The sequence below is a fragment of the Bison bison genome, unplaced genomic scaffold (assembly GCF_000754665.1).
Source record: "Bison bison bison isolate TAMUID 2011002044 unplaced genomic scaffold, Bison_UMD1.0 scf7180017864144, whole genome shotgun sequence".
Classification (NCBI taxonomy): domain Eukaryota; kingdom Metazoa; phylum Chordata; class Mammalia; order Artiodactyla; family Bovidae; genus Bison; species Bison bison.
Window position 1 is genome coordinate 2,057,579 of NW_011494716.1, and position 22,495 is coordinate 2,080,073.

A 22,495-nucleotide genomic window follows, 5' to 3' on the forward strand; every position below is an offset into this window, starting at 1 on the left:
GGTGGGGCGGGGGCCAGGTTCACCCAGCCGGGCCCTTGGGGCAGTGCGTGGCTTTCTTTCAGTCTGATGATGCGGTAGTTCTCATAGTGGACATTGTGGGTGATGTCCTTCAGGTCTTGGAGGTGGGAGCTGGGAGATGGGCGGCAGATCAGTGGGGCGGGCTGTGGGCATCCCCCGGGGCCCCCACAGCCTCCCGGGTTCCCCACTGGCTCACCGGATGAGCAGGTCTCTCAGGAGGGGGAACTCACAGTGGGCCATGTTCTCCACTGCAAGACACGGCACCAAACCCTGAATGTGGGCTGTATGCTGCACCCCCCATCCCCCGGCCGCTGCTTGCCCCTCCCCACATTTCTCCCTGTGTTAACCCCCCTCCCATTCATTCATTCATTCATTGCTGTGTCCCCAGCCCTTGGTACAGGTGGCTCCTATAGAACGGCTGTTGAGTCACAGGACTTCCCTCTGCTCCTTCAGGTGCCCCCCGACCCCACACGTTTCCTTCTCTGTGCACCCCCACCTGTCCTTGTCTGGCCACCTCTGTGGGCACAAGGACCTTGTCGGTCCCACTTTCACTGTATCCCTTCAGGAACTGCACGTAGTGCGCCCGGCACATAGTAGGCCCACAATAAATTCTGGTGAATGAATAGGGTGCCTCCTGGGTGCCAGGTTTCAATGCAAAGTGGTGGTTCTTCCCCGTCCACCCACCCTGTGAGGCTGAGGATTTCATGATACCCATTTGATTGTGAGGAAACAGGGAGTTGGGTATATTGCCCAGGGCCACCCAGAAGCATAAAGGAAATTGATCCCAGGTCTGCCTGTTTTCCAGCTCTGGGCTTAAACCCCTACCCGGCTCTCTGGTGGGTGTAAGGATGGCAAGGGCAAGAGGCTGAGCCTCACTTTTCAATCTGTTCTCCCTTGAGCCCTCCCTAGGGTCCCTGAACTGACCTTCAATGATGCCCCACTTCGTCTTCCGGCCCAGGACACACCTCCCGTTCACCATGTGCTCTCGGTCAGCCCCAACCACAGCGAAGGGGATCCGCTCCTGCAGGGAGGAGACAAGATGGGAGGGTTGGCCCCACTGGGGACGTGGAGAGAGAGGTATGAACCTTTAGGATTCTGCCCTTTGTGGGGACAGAAAGTGGCAAGAGGAGCAAGATGTCTGAAGTCGGAGGGCACAGACTCTGATCGGTGCTTCGGTTTCCTCATCTGTAAAATGGGAGACTCGATAGCACTGATGCAGGGCTCTGAATATTTGGGAAGGGCTTAGCATGATGAAAGGCTTAGCAGGACAAGTCTTGGAAACCAAGCGTTACTCAGAGTACATTAGTGATGTCAATTCCATTCATGTCCTATCTCTTACCTGTGAAACAGGAAAAGCAATCACCTTTAACCATTTTAATAAGGCTAAAAGAGACAATTTTGCACTATAATTTGAGGATGCATACACCCCTATGTTCATGACAGCACTGTTTACAATAGCCAAGACATGGAACCAGCATAACACCCTTTGACAGATGAATGGATAAAGACGATGTGGGGTGTGTACACACACACACACACACACACGCACAATGGAATATCACTCAGGCATAAAAAGAATGAAGCAATGCCATATCATACTAAATGAAGTAAGTCGGAAAGAGAAAGACAAATACCATGTGATATTACTTATATGTGGAATCCAAAATATGACACAAATGAATCTACCTAGGAAACAGACTCACAGACGTGGAGCACAGAGCTGTGGTTACCAAGGGGAAGGAGGGTCGGGGAGAGGGGGTTGGGAGTTTGGATTAGCAGATGCAAACTATTATATATAGAATGGATAAAAACAAGGTCCTACTGTATACCACAGGGAACTGTATTCAATATCCTGTAACCATAATGGAAAATTATATATGTAACTGAATCATTTTACTGTAAGCCAGAAATTAACACAACACTGAAATAAACGATACTTCAATAAAAGAAATTTGAAAGAGAGAACATTGTAAGCCAGGGGCTAGCAACCTATGGCTCCTGGACCAAAGCAGTCAAATTCATGGGCATACAGCCCTGGCCATTCATTTACTCTTGTCTATTTTGCTTTCATACTACTTTGGGAGAGCTGAGTAATTGCAGCAAAGTCTAAAATACCATTGTCTGGCCCTTCACCAAAAAAAAAAAAAAGATTTGCTAAGCCCTTTTGTAAATTCCAGTTTCTTGCTTGTTCATGGCTAGAAAGTGAAAGTCGCTCAGTCATGTCCAACTCTTTGCGATCCCATGGACTATACAGTCCATGGAATTCTCCAGGCCAGAATACTGGAGTGGGTAGCCTTTCCCTTCTCCAGGGGATCTTCCCAACCCAGGGATCAAACTCAGGTCTCCCATATTGTGGGCAGATTCTTAACCAGCTGAGCCACAAGGGAAGCCCAAGAATACTGGAGTGGGTAGCCTATCCCTTCTTCAGTGGATCTTTCCAATCCAGGAATCGAACCAGGGTCTCCTGCATTGCAGGTAGATTCTTTACCAACTGAGCTACTAGGGAAGCCCATTCGTGGCTGCAAGTGGAGATTAGGCTTTCAAGTGCAGCACGGGGGTTTGTTTTTATTTTTAAGAATTAGGCTGTGATGCGGAATAAATTGATGCTAATAATAACTGCCAGGAGCCAGCACAGGAGTTCCTACCCGTGACAAGGTCATGCAGGAGAGCCCTGATGGGCAAGGCGAGTCAGGGCTCGAGAGGCTCCCTGGACCTGCCCGAGCATCTACCCCAAAACCAGAATCTGTCTGTTTTACTATTTTATGACTTTTACCAACTCCTCTGACATTAACTGGGGGTTATCCCCAACCACCTTTCTCTGTAAGAAAATCAACTTAAAACTCTAGTTAATAAGTCTCCTGGGCATAATAGGAGTGTTTCAATTCAAACCCCTCTGAAGACTTTCTAGCTTGCCTGACAGGTTTGTTCGGACTCCTGCAGCTACGCATGTGATTGCTCACAGCCTCCCAACCACGAGAGGCACGGGAAGCTTAAGATATTCTAACAATGCAGAGCTTCTCAGAGAGTTAAAATTGTTAGAACTAGTAGAGGATTTCTTTGTTGAGCTAATGCTTGCTGCCAAGTGTCCATATCCCTTACCTACTGTGTCCCTGGGAGTGTATTGATTAATATAGTTGGTATAGAAATGTAAGTAGTAGCTTTAATGTTTGTAACCTTGGACCCTTGAGTTAATTCTTTTCTTGTTATAGCCCACCACGATTTTGCCCTATAGGAATGCAGCTTTATCTAATGCTTTCAGAGGGTGGCGCCTGACTTTAGAATAATCACCTTTAGAGAAAAGTAAGTTTTCTGAAGAAAGGGTCATAAAATGTTAACAGTCCTCCTGGCCAGAAGTTGATGTTAATCACCTAAAGCTTTTGCATATGATATGTTTGCAGAAAGAAAGCCTGGCTTCGATAAGGATCAAGGACTGCTGACCTTGCATGACTCTACCTGCCCCCCAACCCAACCACCCCATTATCCTCTATGCACAACTTAAGGTATAAAAACTACTTTGGAAAATAAAGTGTGGGCCATGCTCATCAAGCTTGGTCTCCCCATGTTGTTCTTTCTCTTTCCTTTTCCTTTTCAGGCTGATTCCCTGGAGCGCAGGGGCCCTCTGCGTTCACTTTCCTGCCTGGGCTTCTAAGACCCACTCGAGAAGGTGCCTAAGGCTGGGCACCTTCAGCTATTCAAGAGGGCACCTGCAGCCTCCGTGAACAGAGCAAGTCCTGTGCTGGGGCTTTATTGGCTTTCTGCGTAAACCAAGGAATATCAGCCTCTTTCCTCTCCTCTATCTTCTTAACTACAAAATTCTTTCCTTATCTCTTTCTCTATTTCTCTCAGTTGCTGATGCCGTCCTCCCGAGGGAATCTCTGGATCCAACTGGGGCTGGGCCCTGGCAAATAGCTATGTGTTGGGCACTTCCCTGGTGGTCCAGGGGCTGAGATTCCGAGCTCTCAATGCAGGGGACCAGATTTGATGCCTGGCTGGGGAATTAGATCCCACATGCCCCAATTAGGAGTTCCTGTGAGGCATCTAAGACCCAGTATTATTAAATAAATATTAAAAAAATAGCTATCTGTTGCACACTTATTAGGCACCAGCCAGTATTCAACCCTCAACAGATGTTATATGTCTGGATGATTTATTGAGAGGTTAATTTGAAAAACTTTTCTTTATTCCCCCAGCTCTAATCCAGTTGTGACCAGGCTGCTGTCTTTGCTGGCCTTGGGACAGAAAGCAGAAGGTCAAAGCTCTTTGGATCTTTCACAGGAAATACTGTTCACTGCTCCAGTGGGGAGCGGAAAGAGAGACTGTGTGGAGGAACTGGGGGCCAGACAGGAAGCAAGGCTTCCATGTACAGATGTGCATTTTGTGCACTGCACAAAGGCAACCCTCCACGAGGCTGTGTAGGGCTGAATCCCATGCACGTTCCTGTCTGTGGAGGCTGCTACTGCTTTTTTCTAATCTGAGCAAAAGTGCTGTGTACGTTAGCGGGGTCCCTAGGGAAGGCAGTGGAGGCCAGGTGTCTATGGACGAAGAATCCCAGGCCTCACCCAGGTGCTTTTTAGGAACAAGACAGACTGACTTTGAATGTACCACAAGGACAGGGAGACTGGGGCTTGGACGTGGAATTCAGTTGCTTCAGGGAAAATGAAGATATGAGTTATTTCCTTCCTTCCATCCTTTTCTCTCTCTCTCTCTCTCTTTCTTTCTATAACTTTATTGAGATATAATTTACACACTATAACATTCTTCCCTTTAGAGGTTCAGTTCAGTATACTCACAAGATTGTGCAACCGTCACCACAATCTAACTCCAGGGCGCTTTCTTCACCCCAAATGAAAGCCGGAACCCTTTAGCAGTCACTCCCCATCTCACCGTAAACCTCCCAGCCCCTGGAAACCACAAATCTATTTTCTTTCTTTTTCTTTTTTTTTTTTTTAGAAATTATTGCTTTATTTGAGAAACTTACTTCCAGATTACTTTTATGTATTTTAAAAAGTCATAAAGAGCATCCAAGAAAAAAACATATACAGTTTCCATAGGAATAAGGACCAAAAAATGGGGTTGACGACTGCCCCAAATGATATTTCCTAAAGGAAAAAAATGTAATATTTAACTTCTTTTTTTTTTGAGGCTGGGTAAGTGAACTACACACATCATAAATAAAATTTTCTTACTTTACAAGGAGGAAGGACTCTGATCTTGTTTTTGATGCATATTAAAAACAAAAATCCATTGTTCTGATCAAGATGAGGGAAAAAACATCATTCTTCAACATTTCAGCTCATGCAATGAAATCCAAAGGTCTGTTGAATCCACCTTTTCGGTTCATGTCCTGCCTATACTTTCTCTTCTGAGACACATTTATGGCATAGGCATTTACAGAGCCATCCACCTTTTTCCCTTTTGTGGAGTCAAAGGAGGCAAATCCCATTAACTTCATCATTTCTATTTCTTCCTCTGTTTTGCCCTCTAAGTCTTCCTCAGTTACCTGACGTTCTTTGCTTTTTGTTGCGTTTTGTTTCTTTCTTTTCCTCATCTCTTCTTTCTTTCAGTCGAGAAGGGGAAGGAGATGTGGATCTATGTCGTCTTGGGGACCTGGAACAACTTCTGTGTGGGGACCAGGAACGGCTTCTCCGACCTTGCTCCCGGGACCGGGACCTTTCTTGGCGCCTGCATTCTCTTTCCCGGGATGTGGACCGGGACCGCCTACGCTCCCTCCGTGGGGAGCGGCTGCGACTGTGACCCATTTGGAATCCTTCGCCAGTACAAGTCCCACAAATCTATTTTCTATCTCTGTAGATTTGCCCATCCTGGACATTTCATGTAACAGAATCATATAACACATAGCGTTTGTGTCTGACTTTAACATCACGTTTTCAAGGTTTATCCACATGGTAGAATCTGTCAGAACTTTATTCCGTTTGGTGGCTGAGGAATATTCCCTTGTATGGATAGACCACATTTGTCTGTCCATTCACAGGTTAATGGACATTTAGATTGTCTCCACTTTTTGTTACAGATCATTCTAAATGTTCTGTTATGTGAACATTTGTGTATGAGTTTTTATACCAAAATAGGTTTTCATTTACTTATTTATTTCTTTTTGGTCTTAAAATGCCATGAGATTTCCATTTCTTTTGCGAGTGGAATTGTTGGGCCATATCATAACAGTGTTTAACCTTTGAAGAACTGCCACACCATTTTCCGAAGTGGCTGCACCGTTTGACATTCCCACAAGCAGTGTGTGAAAGTTCTGGTCTCTCCACACCCTCACTAGCACTTGTCATTATCTTTTTCTTTTGCCATGCCTTGTGGGATCTTAGTTCCCTGACCAGGGGTTGAACCCACGCCCCCTGCACCGGAAGCATGAGTCTTAACCAATGGATGGCGGGGGAGGTCTCTGTCCATTTTGACTTCTCTTGTGGCACACAGGCTCTAGGGTCAGCAGGCTTCGGTAATTGTGGTACTTGGGCTCTGTAGTTGCGGCTCCTGGGCTCTAGAGCACAGGTTCACTGTGGTGCATGGGCTTAGTTGCTCCGTGGTATGTGGGATCTTCCCAGACCAGGGATTGAACCCGAGTCTCCTGCACTGGTAGGCAGATTCTTTACCCCTGAGCCACCAGGGAAGCTCCTTGTCCATTTTTAAATTGAGCTATTTGTCTTTTATTGTTGGCTTGTCAGAGTTCTTTTTTTGGGTAACTTATTTTTGCCCTGGGTCTTTGTTGCCCTGGGTCTTTGTTGCTTGGTGCCAGCTTTCTCTAGTTGGGGCGAGCAGGGGCTACTCTCTCGTTGTGGTGCACGGGCTTCTGATTGCTGTGGCTTCTCTTGTTGCAGAGCACAGGCTCTGGGACATGCAGGCTTCAGTGGTTGTGGCTCATGGGCTCAACGTCTGTGACTCATGGGCTCTAGAGCGTGGGCCCAGTACTTGTGGTGCATGGGCTTAGTCACCCCAGGGGTGGGGTGGGCCATGTGGAATCTTCCCAGACCAGGGATCAAACCCATGTCCCCTGCATTGCAAGGCAGATTCTCAACCACTGAACCACCAGGGAAGTCCCACCTGTCTTTTATTGTTGATCTGTAACAGTTCTTTTTATATTCAAGATACACGTCCCTTATCAAATATATCATTTGAACACATTTTCTTCCATTCTGGGTGTTGTTGATATGACCAATTTCTTGCTCACCTTGTTTGCGAGTGGAGATTTGTGTCTGCCAGAAATCTATGACCTTTCCCCAAGTTGCAGAGAGACAAATCTTCAGATGGAAAGAATGAATGGGGAGAGGGAGAGGGTGGGACGATTTGGGAGAATGGCATTAAATACGTATAATATCATATAGGGAACGAGTCGCTAGTCCAGGTTCAATGCATGATACTGGATGCTTGGGGCTGGTGCACTGGGACGACCCAGACGGATGGTATGGGGAGGGAGGAGGGAGGAGGGTTCAGGATGGGAAACACATGTATACCTGTGGTGGATTCATTTCGATATTTGTCAAAACCAATACAATATTGTAAAGTATAAAAAAAAAAAAAAGAATGAATGGACAGTGCATCACCCAGACACAGTCCCACCAGCCTCCCCACCTCAGATGGCCTCCTACCCGGATCTTGCCGTTGAGGATCTTGTCATTGACGTCCTCGTCAAAGGACTTCTGAGGGTACACCTCGATGCTGTGAGTCTTCAGGTCATCCTGGATCTGCGGACCACACACAGGTGACCTCAGCCCACTCTAAGGTGAACTCTGCCCCCTCCACACCCCCACCGACCCCAAACTCATTCCCAGGTGCCCAGATCACCCTGTGCCTGAAGGCCTCTCGCTCCTCAATGGTCAGGCTGTCGGCCCGGGCTATCACGGGCACCACGTTCACAGCCCGGCAGAGCCGCTGCAGGAACTCAAGATCCAGGGGCCTCAGGCTGCTCAGGTGGGGCAGCGATGGTGGTGAGGGCACGATGAGCGGGTGCCAGCCCACAGCCCATGCCAGGGTCCCTTCCTCCTCCGCCCGCCGGCTCAGCCACCTCACCAGTGCCCAGTGGGCGGCACAAAGTATATGCAGCAGTGCACTCGAGTGTCGGGGATGTGTCGCTGGCGGGTGATGAGGATCTCCTCTTGCAGGTACCGCTCGTACTGCTCATTGATGTAGCCCAGGATGGGGTCCCAGCTGGGGCGGGAGATGGCCCAGCCTCAGAAACTTGCCGGGAGTCCCCACCACCACCCCCCAGGTCCTCTGGGTGTTCTGCCCTTGCAGGGCTTCCCTGTACAGATGTGCAGTTTGTGCACTGCACAAAGGCAACCCGCCATGAGGCTATGTAGGGATGAATCCCATGCAGGCTCCTGTCTGTGAAGGATGCTACTGCCTTTTTCTAATTCAAGCAAAAGAGCTGTGTAGGTTAGCGGGGTCCCTTGGGGAAGGGGTGGAGGCCAGGTGTCTATGGATGAAGAATCCCAGGCCTCACCCAGGTGCTTCTTTGAGTGTGTTTGATCTCCTTGAGAGCCTAAAACAACTCTGGACAGGGGATGTCGTCATCCCCAAGTCACAAAAAAGGAAGCCGAGGCTCAGAGAGCATCTGCAGCCTGGCCCAGGTTGTACACCCGGCAAGTAGTTTAACCCAGGGGTCCTGATTCTGGAGTGTGGGCTTCTATTGCCTTGCCATACTCATCAGCGATGCCTTCATCAGCAAGCTAAGAGCAAGCTAAGACCTTTACATACTTGACTCCCTATGATCCTGGGAGGAGGGCTGCACACACCCATTGTACAGGTGAATAAACTGAGCCTCAAAGTTGCCACATCCAGGTGGCTCCAGGCCTGATGTTTCCTGGAGACTGGAGGGGCAGGGGCAGGGGCAGCCAGGGCTTGGCCCTCCCTTCCTCCCCTGAGGACTTACCACTTGTCATTGTTGATTTGGTCCCCAAAGCCAGGTGTGTCGGTCACGGTCAGCTTAAGCTTCACGCCATTCTCCTCGATGACTGTGGGGAAGAGTGGAGAGGAAGAGTGGGCCTGGGTGGGTAGGGTGGGGGTGGGGTGACGGGGGCTCACTCACCATGAGTCACAGAGTGCAGCTGCAGCGTCTGGGGCATGGGCACCCTCAGACCCGGCATCGTGGACTTCCATATCTTGGACTTGAAGAGCGTGTTCACCATGGTGGACTTTCCCAGCCCGCTCTGTCCTGCGAGTAACCACAGGGCAGCAACAATGGCAGAAGAGCTAGGCATGTTTCTGAAACTCTCAAATAAACTCTTTCAGAAAGTCAACCATTTTTTAAGTATAACATAAACACAGAAAAGCATGTATTATCCAGTCTCCAGCTCAATGCCTTCCCCATTTTTTATTGAGGCAGAAATAAATTAAAACATTATTTTTAGATAAAATATAAGATTATATAAAATATGAATAAATAAAAATTATTTTACACATATAATAAGAATTAACATTAACCACTGAAAGTGTACAGTTCAGGGGCATTGAGTGCATTCACAGTGCTGTTCAAACACCATCTCTCTCTAGCACCAAAACGTTTTCATCAACCCAACAAAAACTCTACATTCATTAGTCACACACTCCCCAATCACTAACCTGCTTTCCATTCATGGATTTGCCTATTGTGTACATACTTCTTTTTTTCCCTTTTTCTTGTGGACATGCTGTGCAGCTTGTGGGATATTATTTCCCTAACAAGGGCTTGAACCCAGGCCCTCGTCACTGAAACCGCAGAGTCCTAACCACAGGCCCTGCAGGGAATTCCCTGGATGCTTCATAGAAATGGGATCATGCAATACTTGTCCTTTTGTATCTGGTTGCTCCCACTCAGCATCATCCACACTGTAGCATGCACCATGACCTCATACTTTTTCATGGCTGAGTAATACTCCACCTGATGGGTAGACCACACTGTGTTTATCCATTCCTCTGCGGATGCGCAGGTCAGTGCCTTTTTACAAATGAAACAACTGACAGATGCAGCACCAGGTGAAGAGACAGAACACGTGGTTCTACCCAAGACCACTCCAGTCACATCTTTGTTAACAGCCACTCTCCTGACTTGCACCATCAAGGAGCAGCTCTGCCCACCCACCCTCTACTTGGGAATCACACAGCACGTGCTCTTTCGTCTCTGGCTTCTCTTGGTGAGATTCCCTCATGCTGAATATTCCCTGACTATTCATTGGAAGGACTGATGCTGAAGCTCCAATACTTTGGCCACCTGATGCAAAGAGCCAGCTTGTTGGAAAAGACCCTGATGCTGGGAAAGATTGAGGGCAGGAGGAGAAGGGAGTGACAGAGGATGACATGGTTGGATGGCATCACCGACTCAATGGACACAAGTGTGAGCAAACTCCGGGAGGTAGTGAAGGACAGGGAAGCGAGGGTCCTGCAGTCCATGGGGTTGCAAAGAGTCAAACATGACTGAGTGACTGAAAAACGACAATCTCCGTGCTGTCTGTACTTGTAGATGGTCCACTCTCCCTGCTGTGCTGGCTTCTCAATTCCACAGACCTTGTCCCGCAGTAGGAAACATCCTACATCACAGGGCAGGATGCACGTTTGTATCTACAGCTGAAATTGCCCTTTGGGCTTCGATATTCAGAGTGGGAGCCACCCTTGGCTATTGTTACCGGCAATACGGTCACGCGCCAATCTGTACCAAGATGCACTGTCAGTGTACAGGAATAAACCGTATTTTGCAAACTTGATATGATAACAAGAATGCAAACAATCTCGTGGATAATGTTTTCTATGTATTATATGTCAAGATGATAGTATTTTTGGAACGTATTGGGTTAAGTAAAAGAGATGACTAAAATCAATCTCTCCTGTTTCTCTTTTTTTAAAGGAAGCTACTAGGAAATTTAAAATTATGGATGTGACTCTCATGACATTTCTATTGGGTGCCCCCTCCTTAGAATAATACGCTTAGTTGGTGCTATATATCTGACATTTCGTGTTCCATTGCATCCAGTTTATTTTGTGAGAAGTGTAGTTTTCTTTTTTTAACTGATGTCTTTTTTTTTTTTTAAATATTGATTTACTTTTTTGGCTTCACTGTGTGGCAACTGGGATCTTAGTTCCCCAACCAGGAATGGAACGTGGGCCCCTTGCATTGGGAGTTTGGAGTCTTAACCACTGGGCCACCAGGGAAGTCAGAGAAGTGTAGCTTTTGACCGACCAAATTTTGCATGTATAAAAATGCAATTCCAGGTCAGCTGACCCATGGGGAGCCTCCTAGATGGCAGGCACTATGCTAAACCCCATGAGGAAACTGAAGCAGCGAGGGGTCAGGGGCCCAGGTCACACACTGGTGGGCATTAAATCCTGGGACCAGCATCTTAGTCTGGGTGCCCCCACTTCCTGCCACACACAGCCTCCTCTTTTCATGTTCTGATTGGCTTTAGTCAGGGCTTCTTGGGTGATTTTTGTCTTTTCATGACTCAGCATTTCCTACTTCTCTACCTACCACACCCCTTTGAGGTACAACTGTCAGGACCACTTTACAGATGGGGAGACTGAGGCTCCGAGAGGTGACACGTCCAGGCCCACAGGGTGGTGTCCGTGGCTCAGTCCTCCTGTGAGCCCCGACCCCTCACTCACCCACCACCATGATGTTGAACTCAAACCCCATCTTCATGGCCTTGATCTTGAGTTGGTCCAGCACAGCCTCGATGCCCACATAACCAAGCCTCTCGCAGGAGAGGGTCCTTGGGCTGGAGGCCCGTGATGAACTGGGTGAGGGGGACTGCCTCAAGGGGTCCATGGGGCCAAGGAACAACGATGCCTGTCATCTGGGTCAGGGTGGGAAGAAGGGGGTCGCTGGGGCTCCAGAGGGGGACCATCTGAATTCTCATCTCTGAACCCTGACTCCTGAGACCTGCTCCCAGACATTCCCATGCTTCACATCCCCTGACCTATGTATCCCGCTAAGTCCCCATGGCCCATGGAGCTTGGCACGGGGTGCCTGGGGGCATTGCCTCTCAAGGGAGACTGAACCCCTTTTCTGAGATGCACCAGCCCCAGGAATCTGTCCCTCCCCCACCCTCGGCCCAGGCAGGCTCCCGCAGCTGTGTGGCCCGTCTGGCAAAAGCCAGGGGCTGGACCCATGGTGGGGACACAGATGGAGAGAGGCAGCCTCGTGTGGCACCTGGTGGCCTTGGGTCCCTGTGGAAGCCTTGGGGGACTGCCCTGTCCTGGCAGACCCTGGTGTGTGTGGTGAGGGGGACGGGACAGGTGACAGTTAACTGAAGAATCTGAGCTCCACCTGCTTCCCCTGAACCCCGCCCCAGCCCCCACTCAGGGCTCCGCTGCAGCAGGGGGCCGGGGACAGGGACAGGTAAGCCACGCCTCCAGGCCCTTTCGGGCCAGTACCCTGTAACCCTCACAATGACACCAGCCTGGTTCTATAGACAGGAAGCCAGGGCCCCTGGGCAACTCCCTTGCTCAAGGTCACTGGTAAGAGGCACAGCGGGACTGCCCAGGGTTCCTCTGGCTTCCATGCCCTTAAACCACTCTGTCAGGGAAGGAAACCCGTGACCAGAAAAGACAGCGGAAAGCACACCTGGGTGTGTGTTTTCTTTGGCTCGTCCATTGCTGGTGTCATTCTGTCAACACGCTCTTTGTTGTGTCTGTGTTAACAACTGTTCTAGGAGCCTTAGGATGTTAACCCGTCAATGGTCTTCATGGGAGTAAGTGTTGTTACTAGACCTGAGTGTGTTAAGTCGCTTCAGTTGTGTCTGACTTGGCGACCCTAAGGACTGTAGCCCATCAGGCTCCTCTGTCCACGGGATTCTCCAGGCAAGAATACTGGAGTGGGTTGTCATTTCCTTCTCCAGGGCATCTTCCCAACCCAGAGATCAAACCCGCATCTCTTCTGTCTCCTGCGTTGGCAGGCAGGCAGTTCTTTACCAGTAGTGCCACCTGGGAAGCCCCAGCTTACATAAGGGTCCAGAGAGCGGTTCAAGGTCACACAGTGAGGAAGTGGCAGAACTGGGAGCTGTGTCCACATGCTCACCTCTACAGTCTCTTTTCTTGTTCACATCGATGTCTAGATTTCTGGTATATCTCACCGACCGACAGACACATCACCAACTCAATAGACATGAGTTTGAGCAAGCTCCGGGGGATGAAGGACAGGGAAGCCTGGTGTGCTGCAGTCCATGGAGTCACAAAGATTCGGATATGACTTAGCGACTGAACAGCAAAGAGATTTATAATCCCTGGCAACTCTGGGTCCAGCCCACAGCTGACTCAAGCTGCCCTCTTTATTATTTTATTTACTTGTTTTTTGGCCATGCTGCATGGCTTGCAGGATCTTAGTTCCATGACCGGGGATTGAATCCAGGTCCTGGCAATGAAAGTGCTGAGTCCTAACCACCGGACCTCCAGGGAAGTCCCTCGCCACCCTCTTCAGATGGGCTACATGCTCTCCAGTTTGCCAGAGTCCTCACCTCTCCCTAACGCCTCCCCAATAAGATCCTTCTCATAATAAGTCTGCTTCACTAAGTTCTTTCTTGCCTGTTTCCTGGCACCTGAGTTTCTAAGCCACAAGCAATCTTCTGTCTCAGATGTATGCAAATGTTTTCTGTAAAAAGCCAGATAGTATAGATTTTAAGTTCTGCCCATCATAAGATCTCTGTTGCAACTGCTCTTCGACTCCACTGTCGCAGTGCAACAGCAGCCACAGCAGAGGGTCAGGCGTGGATGCATGCCAGTCAGACCATTTCCAGGAGCATGTGGTGGCTTGTCGTGCCCATTCTTCTCACTGAGACTCAGCCCCTCTGCCCGACCCACTCGCCTCCTCTGTCCTGAGCCCCAGCAACCTCTGTCCCTGCCTGCCTGCCTTGTCTTCTGCTCCCCTACCATCCACACATCTGAAGACAGAGGCTTAAATGTCACCTTCAGGGCCTGGAGGACAGGAGTGGGGCTTGTTGGAGCCTGGGACAGAGCCTGCCCAGAACACGATGCTGCTCCCGTTGGAGAACTCCCTCAAGCTACAACTGACGCCACAGCTAGAGGGACTCGGCGAGCCTGGCCTCCTCCTCCACGCAGAGGAGAATGATCTGTGAGGATGACCCAACAGCACCACTGACATGGGGACCCACCTGGCACGGGAGAAGGATCTGCCTCTGGGAATAAGCAAATCAGCGCCTCTGCCCAGAAAACACTTTCTGTGGCAGTGTCACATGTGAGTGATGTGGGATTCTGGTGGGAAGACGCCCACAGGGACCATTCAAGGCACTGGGCCTTGTGGACTGGGGAAAAAATGTTAGTCGTTCAGTCGTGTCTGTCTCTCTGCGACCCCGTGGACTGCAGCCCGCCAGGTGCCTCTATCCATGGGATTCTCCAGGTAAGAATACTGGAATGGGTAGACATTCCCTTCTCCAAGGGGTCTTCCCCACTCAGGGATCGAACATTGCATTGCAGGCAGATTCTTTACCATCTGGGCCACCAGGGAAGCCCCACAGGGACTGGGAAAAGCTGAGGGCAAAGTGATCAGAGCAGACGGCAGAGGGCAGGTGAGCCCAGCGTATCCAAAGAACCAAGACTGGAGGGGATCGCACGCACAGGTGGGGTGAGTGACACGTGGCCATTTAGTGCGCGTTTTCTACTGCGGTCATTGTGCCAAGGGAACATTTGTATCAATTACTGCATTCAACCCTCACAGAGGCCCGAGGGGGGAGATCTCCACTCACCCATTTAAGATGAGGAAACTGAGGCAGAGAGGGGTTGGGGCTGGGCCTCTGGTCACACACAGGTGGGTGTTAGGGCTGGGAACAGGACCCCAGTCCGGGGTCTGACCGGTTAGAAACGTGTCCTGCTGTGGCCTGTCCCCCATCATCGCTCTGCTTGGATCTTGCTGGGGGGTGGGGGTTGTACCGGTAATTTTTTGTCTTTTGATGACTCAAGAGTACCTCAGATTTTCTTTAATGAAAATAAACAAATGAAGCACCTGGAGGTCTAGACAGGAAGACTGAGAGTCAGCAGGGAGAGGAGAAGACAGTGGCCCCTGCCTAACTGGTCAGGCCGAGGGGTGGGCAGGGACCACAGTTGTTAACCTCCCCTCCTTGCTTTTTTTTTTCAATTGAGGTAAAATCCACAGAACATAAAATTAACCGCTAGCCATTTTAACATGCACAGATCTGTGCTTTGCCGCATTCACAATGCTGCAGAGCTACCACCCCTATCCAACTCCATGACATGTTCACCACCCCAAAAGGGAATTCCATCACCACTAAGCAACCCCTTCCCAACCCCTGCCTTAGACCTTGGCAAACAGTACTTTCTGTCTCTATGGATTCCCTTCCTCTGGACATTTCCTATAAACGTAATCATGGCCTTTTCTGTCTGGCTTCTTTCACCCGTCTTTCCAATGTTCCTCCACTTTGTAGTGTGTGTTGGTTGATGCCTCATTCCTTTGCAGGGCCGAATAATATTAAATTACATGGAGAGACCCTGGCTGCATGTTCAGTCGCTTCAGTCGTGTCCGACTCTTTTCGACCCTATGGACTGCAGCCCGCCAGGCTCCTCTGTCCATGGGATTCTCCGGGTAATAATACTGGAGTGAGTTGCAATGCCCTCCTCCAGGGGATTTTCCTGACCCAGGGATCAAACTCGAGTCTGCCTGCATTTCCTGCATTGCAGGCAGATTCTTTACCCAATGAGCCACCTTCCCACTCCATGGGAAGCCCGTGGAGTGACCACGTTGTGTTTATTCATTCATCAGTTAACAGATATTTTGGGGGTGTTTCCACTTTTGGGCTACTGTGAAAAATGATGCTGTGAACATTTGCATACAAGTTCCTGTGTGGACATGGAGTGGAGTGGAACTGTCAGGTCCTGACAACTCCATGCGTAACTTTTCAAGGAACTGCCAGAAACTGGTTTCTACAGTGGCTGCATCCCTTCCGTTTTGCACTAGAATAGTCATTTCAAAGCTACCACTCCTGGGCAACACCAATCTGAGATTTCAGAATGGGATGGGCGGGGCTGGGGGCGGGGTATGGAGGGTTTAAGACAAGGATCCCAGCACAGGAGACTTTGTTACAGTGGTCAAGGGCTCCGGGGTTTGAGGTTTGAATGCCTGGGTCTGGGTTCTGAGTTCCCTGCTCGCTGGGTGTGATCAGAAGAATCATGGTGCCCAAAGACATTCTCATCTGAACTCCTGAATATGTTACCTTACGTGGCAAAAGGGACTTTGCAGATGTGACTAAGGATTTTGATGGGGAGATGATCCTATGAACCAATCACAGGGATGCTTATGAGAGGGAGGCAGGAAGGGCAGAGCCAGAGGTGTGAGGATGGGGATGGGGTATGAACCAAGGAACAGGGGTGCGAGGCCTCTAGAAAAGCCGAGGAATGGATTCTCCCCTGGGGGATCTACAGGAGGAAAGCCGTCCTACTCAGTCATTTTAGACCTTGACCTCCAGAACTGTAAGACGACACACTTGCAATATGTCACTAAGTTGGTATACAGTAGTATGTCACAGCAACAACAGGAAATGAACACATTACATGTATGACCTGAACTAGCTGGTGAACTCCTCAAGACCTCAGTGTACACATCTGTAAAATGGGACTAGCAAATATACCTGCTTGAGGACTGCCGTGAGGAATCAACTGGGTAATGTACGTACAGCCATTCTTCTCAGTTCAAGACCACTACGATAAAGCAAGTGTTAGTCTCTCAGTCATGTCCGACTTTTTGCAGCCCCATGGATTGTAGCCTGCCAGACTCCTCTGTCCATGGGATTCTCCAGGCAAGAATTCTGGAGCGGGAATCTCACAATAAAGCAAATACTACAATAAAATGATTCTCATGGATTTTTTGGTTTCCCAGGGCACATAAAAGCTGTTTGCACTATACTGTAGTCTATTAAGTGTGCAACAGCATTGTGTCTAAATGTACAAATTTTAACTAAAAAATACTTTGCTGAAAAATGCCAAAACAACATCAAAGACCACTAATCACAGAGTGCCCTAACAAATATAGTAATGATGAAAAAGTTTCCAAATGCTGCTGGAAAAATGCTACCAACAAGACTCACTCAACTCAAGCTGGCACAAACCTTCAATCTGTCAAAAAAACACACCATCTGTGAAAGTGCAGTAAACAAAGGTGAACCCATGTAGGGTCAGGCAGAGCCTAATGCTAGCCAACATGTTTTCCCAGCAAGACTGTAAGCTCAAGGGACACGCAGATGTGTCCACCTGGTTTACAGCCAGTCCCAAGTGCTGACATGGCCTGGCCCCTGCTATGGGGACAGGGGGCCGGTGAGAGCTGCCTCCAGCTGCTGTGTCAGGGGCCCCCAGGCCCCAGTTTCTGGGGAGAGAGCTCATGCAAGTGACCTTAACTATCATCTTGCGGGGTCATTGTGAGGGTCAGAACAGCGAGAACCCTGGAGGCTACAGCTGTGCCACCAGGCACAAGACGGCTGCCCAGGCACGGGTGGTGGACAGGTTAACTGCTTCTCCCTCCCCTCACCTCCTTGTCTCCAATTTTACCTCCCTCTATCCCTCTAACCGGAAAAGGCAATGGCACCCCACTCCAGTACTCTTGCCTGGAAAATCCCATGGATGGAGGAGCCTGGTAGGCTGCAGTCCATGGGGTCGCTAAGAGTCAGACACGACTGAAGTGACTTAGCAGCAGCAGCATCCCTCTAACCCATGAAATTAAAAGACGCTTACTCCTTAGAAGGAAAGTTATGACCAACCTAGACAGCATGTTAAAAAGCAGAGACATTACTTTGCCAACAAAGGTCCATCTAGTCAAGGCTATGGTTTTTCCAGTAGTCATGTATGGATGCGAGTTGGACTGTAAAGAAAGCTGAGCGCCGAAGAATTGATGCTTTTGAACTGTGGTGTTGGAGAAGACTCTTGAGAGTCCCTGGGACTTGCAAAGAGATCCAGAGTCCATCCTAAAGATCAGTCCTGGGTGTTCACTGGAAGGACTGATGTTGAAGGTGAAACTCCAATACTTTGGCCACCTGATGCAAAGAACTGACTCATTGAAAAAGACCCTGATGCTGGCAAAGATTGAGGGCAGGAGGAGAAGGGGATGACAGAGGATGAGATGGTTGGATGGTATCACCGACGCAATGGACACGAGTTTGGATAAACTCCGGGAGTTGGTGATGGACAGGGAGGCCTGATGTGCTGCAGTCCGTGGGGTCGCAGAGTTGGACACGACTGAGCTACTGACCTGAACTGATCCCTCCAACCCACCACCGTCTTCTTCTGTCTTTTTTTCACCTGTGAAGCCAACAGAGGCTGAGGGCCAGGCTGTCCCAGGTTGCTACTCTGGTCTTTTGAGAAAAAGTGACCCAGAGTAAAAAGGCCACCAGGCCTGTGGCCTCTTGCCTGCTCCCGCAGCACTTGCGGAGGTTCAGAGGCAGAAAGCACAGCTGTGGGGCACAGGGCCCGCCCTCTCTTGAGCTCCTGGGGGGTGGGGTTGTGCTGGGGGAGTGGTGGGAGGCGGGGCAGGTTGCTAAGGCCTCAGGTCCTGTGGACCTGGAAGCTGGAGGCAATCTGTGCTCCCTGGACCTAGGAGCCGCCTGGGGCAGTTCCAAGGTAGGTGGGGGTCCGGGGATGGGGCTGCTTTGGGGGGCGGGTGGGAAGGGGGTTGCCTAGGCCAGGGTCAGGGGAGGTGCAGGAGAGAAGCAGGGTAGGGGTCAGACTCCAGGGGGTGGTGTGGGAGGACAGTGCAAGGGCTGGCCTGCAGCAGCCCCAGTGAAGCCAAGATTCTGAGGGGCCCTCTGTTGGGGGTGGCTGGAGCAGGTGGCAGCCAGGACCTCCCAGCTGAGATGGAGTGGACGATCCTGCTCTTCCACTCCAAGTGGACCATCGCCTTTGTCTTCGGCCTTGGTGAGTGCCGCTCAGCCCCGGCCCCCATCAGCCTCCCAGGCCCAGGGTCTTATCTGGACCCCCGTCCTGCCCACAGTGGTCGTGTTGCTCCTGCTGCTGTTTGTCATCAACTCCAGCTGTGGCGGCTGTATTCCCGGCTGTGGCGGCTGTATTCCCGGCTGTGGCGGCTGTATTCCCGGCTGTGGCGGCTGTATTCCCGGCTGTGGCAGCTGTATTCCCTGCTGTGGCAGCTGTATTCCCGGCTGTGGCAGCTGTATTCCCTGCACACCCTGCTGACAAAGCTGCTCCTTCGGGTCCCAGAAGGTGAGTTCCGAGCACCAGGGCCGGGCGGGCACTGGGACAGCGAGGAGCTGCAGTAGGTTGGGCAGGGGGCCAAGGAGTGAAGTCACTGGCCCGACTGTGCCTCTCTTGCAGGAATCCACCCCTACCCCAGGGATTTGATAACTTCGCCTGGACCCTTAATGCGGACAGTCCCTGCCTCCCTGTCTTTGCCCTGCTGGAGAGTAATAACAAAACCTTGTTCAGCCAAAGCCTGAGTCTAGAGCTCGTCCCATCAGGGTGGGCAGTGCGGGTCCTTACGGCTTCACCGAGAGCCTACTGGGTTCCCCAGCCTTCAGCTGGCATGGCTGTTACCAGGAGACCTTAGGTGACATGCTGTAGCCACCCAGCCACTGTCTGTTCACCAGCCCACTCAGCCCCTCAGTACCTGGGAGGCCAAGTCTCTGGGTACTCGGCCTGGCTCACTATCAGGGGCCCTTGGCCAGGTCCCCACCCAGACAGACAGACAGAAGGGCTCCAGGCAAAGTCGGACAATCTTTATTTCTTGGACACCCCACCAGGGCTGCTGAGTGAATGCAGTCAAGGACACTATAGCTTGTGGTGGGGGGCTTCTGTCCTTATTCTCTCCCAGCCCACCCCTCAGGCTCAAGCGTGAGGGGGTGTGTGGCTGCCCCTCGCCCTCCTAGGGGTGGGGCCAGGCAGAAGGTGAAGGGGGAAGGAAGGAGAGCCTGGCTCCAGCCCAAGTCCAGAGGCTTTTGCCCTGTCGGGAGGCCAGGGTGTGGACTGGAGGCCACTTTGTGCCTCCTCACCTCCCCCATCCAAAACAAAAAGCCCATCGGCGTCCCTTCCTCCCAGCGGATCGTGTTCCATCCTGTCTGTGCAGGGGTGACAGGCAGGGTCGTGTGAAGGGGGAAATAAATAGCCTGCAGTACCCGGCCCTGGCCGGCGCTCGGGTGGGGTGTGTGTAGGGAGGATGGACGTCCTGGGCTCAGCTCCCAGGGGACAGGCTCTTGGGCGCTCTGTTCAGAAAGGCCTGCAGCTCCAGTAGCTGGAGAACACAGAGATCTGGGGAGGAGGGAGACGGAGGACGTGATGAGGGGTCGGGCCGGGGATCTGCCCTGCTGCAGCCTGTCACCCAAGGGCCAAGCAGCCGGAAGACAGTGCTACTGAGTGACATCATGGCCCACCCCTGACTGGTGTGCACAGAGAGTGTAACAGATCTTAAGATCAGGGGGTGCTTTGGAGACACACAAGGAGCCCTTGGCATCCCCGCCCCCACCCCAAAAGGGGCTGAATGGCCCGTGGACTGGCTGGCCTCCTCGGGGTGAGGTCCAGCCCGGCCCTGACCCCGTGTCCCCACCTTATCCTTGAGCTGCTGGCAGAGCTGCAGGGAGACAGTGAAGAAGACCAGGGCGTCGTTGAGCCAGGGGATCACTGACTCCACCTTGTGCACGTGGCTCACCTCCAGGCGCTGCGTGCCCCACTCGCTGAGGGGAGACGAGAGGGGCCCTGAGGGCGGCCCAGAGGGCCAGGGCCCCACCCTAGGAGGGGCGGGGGCGCTCCTGAGACCCCTCTCAGGTAGCATACTTACAACATGGCCCCGGGGCTGTGCAGTACGGCGCCTCCGGCTGGGCGGAAGTTCTAAACAAGAAAGCATCAGGTGGGGTCAGGCCTGGGACCACAGGGCGGGCGAGGGCAGGCTGGGTGGGGGCTCACCTTGGTGGAATTGGGCTGCAGGGTGTGCAGCTGGTACACGGTGAGGCAGAGCTTGTTGAGGTTGATGTAGACGTTGACCAGGAGGTCAGAAGGCAGGGTGGGGGCGAACATCCGCTGTTGGGGGAGGGCCGGGCATCCAGGGGGGATGAGGGCCAGCAGGCATGTCCCACCCCCGCCCCTCCAACCATTATGGGGGGAATCCCAGTCCCCAGCCCGTGGACTGGGGCCTTCTGATTCTTGCCAGGTGCTCCGGGTAACTTACTGCACCACTGGGCTTGGACACCAGTGACCCGTCTGAGGGGTGGGGGGAGATATATTTTGGGGATTCAGAATGGAAGCCAAAGACCCAATCCAAGAAAACCGCACAGAGAACTCTGTCAACAATCTGGGGCCTGCAGGACGCCCTGGCACCCCTGTGTCCCTCCCGCCTCTCCTGGAGCAGGGGTGGGCCTGAGGCACTGACCGTGAGGCCGCTGGCAGCAATCTCTGGCAGAGTGAGGGTGGCGGGAGTGGTGAGCCGGTTGCGGGCTCTGGTCAGCTGCAGCATCACGGCGTCCATCAGCTGGGGGAGGAGAGCTGGTCACAGTGGCTGCCAGGGCAGCCCCATCAGGAGGAACCAAGTTACGGGAGCTCCCAATTCCTTCCCTGGGGCTCACAGACTCAGGCCCTGAACCTCTGCAGCAGGGGGCTTGCTAAAGATGCAGTTGATCGGACTCCAGCTGGGGGTGGGGGCAGGACATCTGTGCTGCTGACCACCCATCCGGAAGGTTCTATCGTCTGGGACCCGGGGTCCTGGTCCAATTGGGGTGGAGGAGCCCGGAAGTCAGTCCCAGGGGGCCAAGGGCTTTGAGGATGAGGGTTCAGGCAGTGAAGGAGCTTACAAGGAGGGACCCTAACTCAGTTTGGGTGTAAGGAGTCAGGGAGGGCTTCCTTGAGGAGGCACTGGGATGGGTGAGTTGAGGCCTTAAGGTGGACAGGAGCCCTGTTTTCACAGGTGAAGAAGGAAACTGAAGCTCCATAGGTCCAAGGCCGCACGGCTGGGGAATGGTGGAACCTCTGGAGACTCATCTCCTCCCTCTGTGTGGGAGCAAAGCTCTCAGAGACCCAGTGCCCACTGCTTCCAGCTCTTCACCCAGCTGCTGCTGGGGTCACCTGGCTCCTGGGAAAGGCAGAATTACTGGGCTGCACATTACACCCCAAAGGACACTCACAGTTCTGAAAGGGACTTTGGTCCATCTGGTTTCGAGTTTTCATATCAGGCCCAGAGATGGCATGCAAACCACCCGAGGACACACAGCAAGTTGGAGGCAGGGCTAAAGCGTGAACTCAGGGAACCTGAGCTCATCTTGTCCCTTCACACCACGTGGACTCACTTTGTTAATTACAGAAGCTTTTCTGTTCCTGACAGTAATACCTGCAGCTCCCATCTACTGGGTGCTTACTAGAAGCAACGTCACCCGCGTTGTCATGATGGCAGGCATGACAGCTTGTCCCCTCCTTTTATCAGGTGAGGGTACTGAGGCACAGAATGGCTAAGTAAGGGATTTGAGGTGGCCTGGCTCATAGTGCAGGCCCTGGGATCAGAACCCACATCTGTTTCTGGGGCCTGGGCCGTGAGCCA

General features: G+C 51.6%; 3 protein-coding genes and 1 pseudogene across 7 annotated transcripts in view; 1 reads left to right on the top strand and 3 right to left on the bottom strand.

The window, feature by feature from the left end:
* SEPT12 (septin 12) overlaps window positions 1-11,779 on the bottom strand; it is a 16,540-nt gene extending 4,761 nt beyond the window's left edge. The window contains exons 1-9 of the mRNA XM_010840498.1: window positions 11,617-11,779; window positions 9,071-9,196; window positions 8,915-8,996; window positions 8,053-8,190; window positions 7,828-7,945; window positions 7,632-7,727; window positions 943-1,039; window positions 215-266; window positions 9-129 (exon numbers count right to left, since the gene is read on the bottom strand). Coding sequence (XP_010838800.1) covers window positions 9-129; window positions 215-266; window positions 943-1,039; window positions 7,632-7,727; window positions 7,828-7,945; window positions 8,053-8,190; window positions 8,915-8,996; window positions 9,071-9,196; window positions 11,617-11,779 — 993 coding nt within the window. The remainder of the gene's footprint in view (window positions 1-8; window positions 130-214; window positions 267-942; window positions 1,040-7,631; window positions 7,728-7,827; window positions 7,946-8,052; window positions 8,191-8,914; window positions 8,997-9,070; window positions 9,197-11,616) is intronic.
* Window positions 5,231-5,777, bottom strand: LOC104988928 (annotated as a pseudogene).
* Window positions 11,780-18,466: 6,687 nt separating the features above from the next.
* On the top strand, window positions 18,467-19,538 carry LOC104988929 (keratin-associated protein 5-3-like). Of its 5 annotated transcripts, none has more exons than XM_010840422.1 (3): window positions 18,467-18,585; window positions 18,790-19,182; window positions 19,294-19,538. In XM_010840422.1, exons 2-3 carry the CDS (start codon window positions 18,819-18,821, stop codon window positions 19,413-19,415), a joined length of 486 nt encoding a protein of 161 aa, XP_010838724.1. In that variant the 5' UTR covers window positions 18,467-18,585; window positions 18,790-18,818; the 3' UTR covers window positions 19,416-19,538. The 5 variants fall into 5 exon arrangements, with proteins under 5 accessions (XP_010838724.1, XP_010838727.1, XP_010838726.1 ...); XM_010840425.1 differs by having other exon boundaries at window positions 18,790-18,879; window positions 18,956-19,538; XM_010840424.1 differs by lacking the exon at window positions 18,467-18,585 and having other exon boundaries at window positions 18,639-18,879; window positions 18,956-19,182.
* Window positions 19,539-19,673: 135 nt separating this feature from the next.
* The window catches only part of ROGDI (rogdi homolog (Drosophila)), a 6,041-nt gene continuing 3,219 nt past the window's right edge, over window positions 19,674-22,495 (bottom strand). Inside the window, 5 exon segments of the mRNA XM_010840426.1 lie at window positions 19,674-20,223; window positions 20,519-20,645; window positions 20,750-20,799; window positions 20,875-20,988; window positions 21,338-21,436. Of these exon segments, the coding sequence (XP_010838728.1) occupies window positions 20,182-20,223; window positions 20,519-20,645; window positions 20,750-20,799; window positions 20,875-20,988; window positions 21,338-21,436 (432 nt within the window). The 3' untranslated portion in view covers window positions 19,674-20,181.

What these genes read in the sequence shown, in the direction of transcription:
- LOC104988929 (XM_010840422.1), top strand. Translation starts at nt 18,819, where the DNA reads ATGGAGTGGACGATCCTGCTCTTCCACTCCAAGTGGACCATCGCCTTT. An exon ending in GCTCCTTCGGGTCCCAGAAG is followed by an intron (nt 19,183 to 19,293) that starts GTGAGTTCCGAG and finishes CCTCTCTTGCAG; the next exon opens with GAATCCACCCCTACCCCAGG.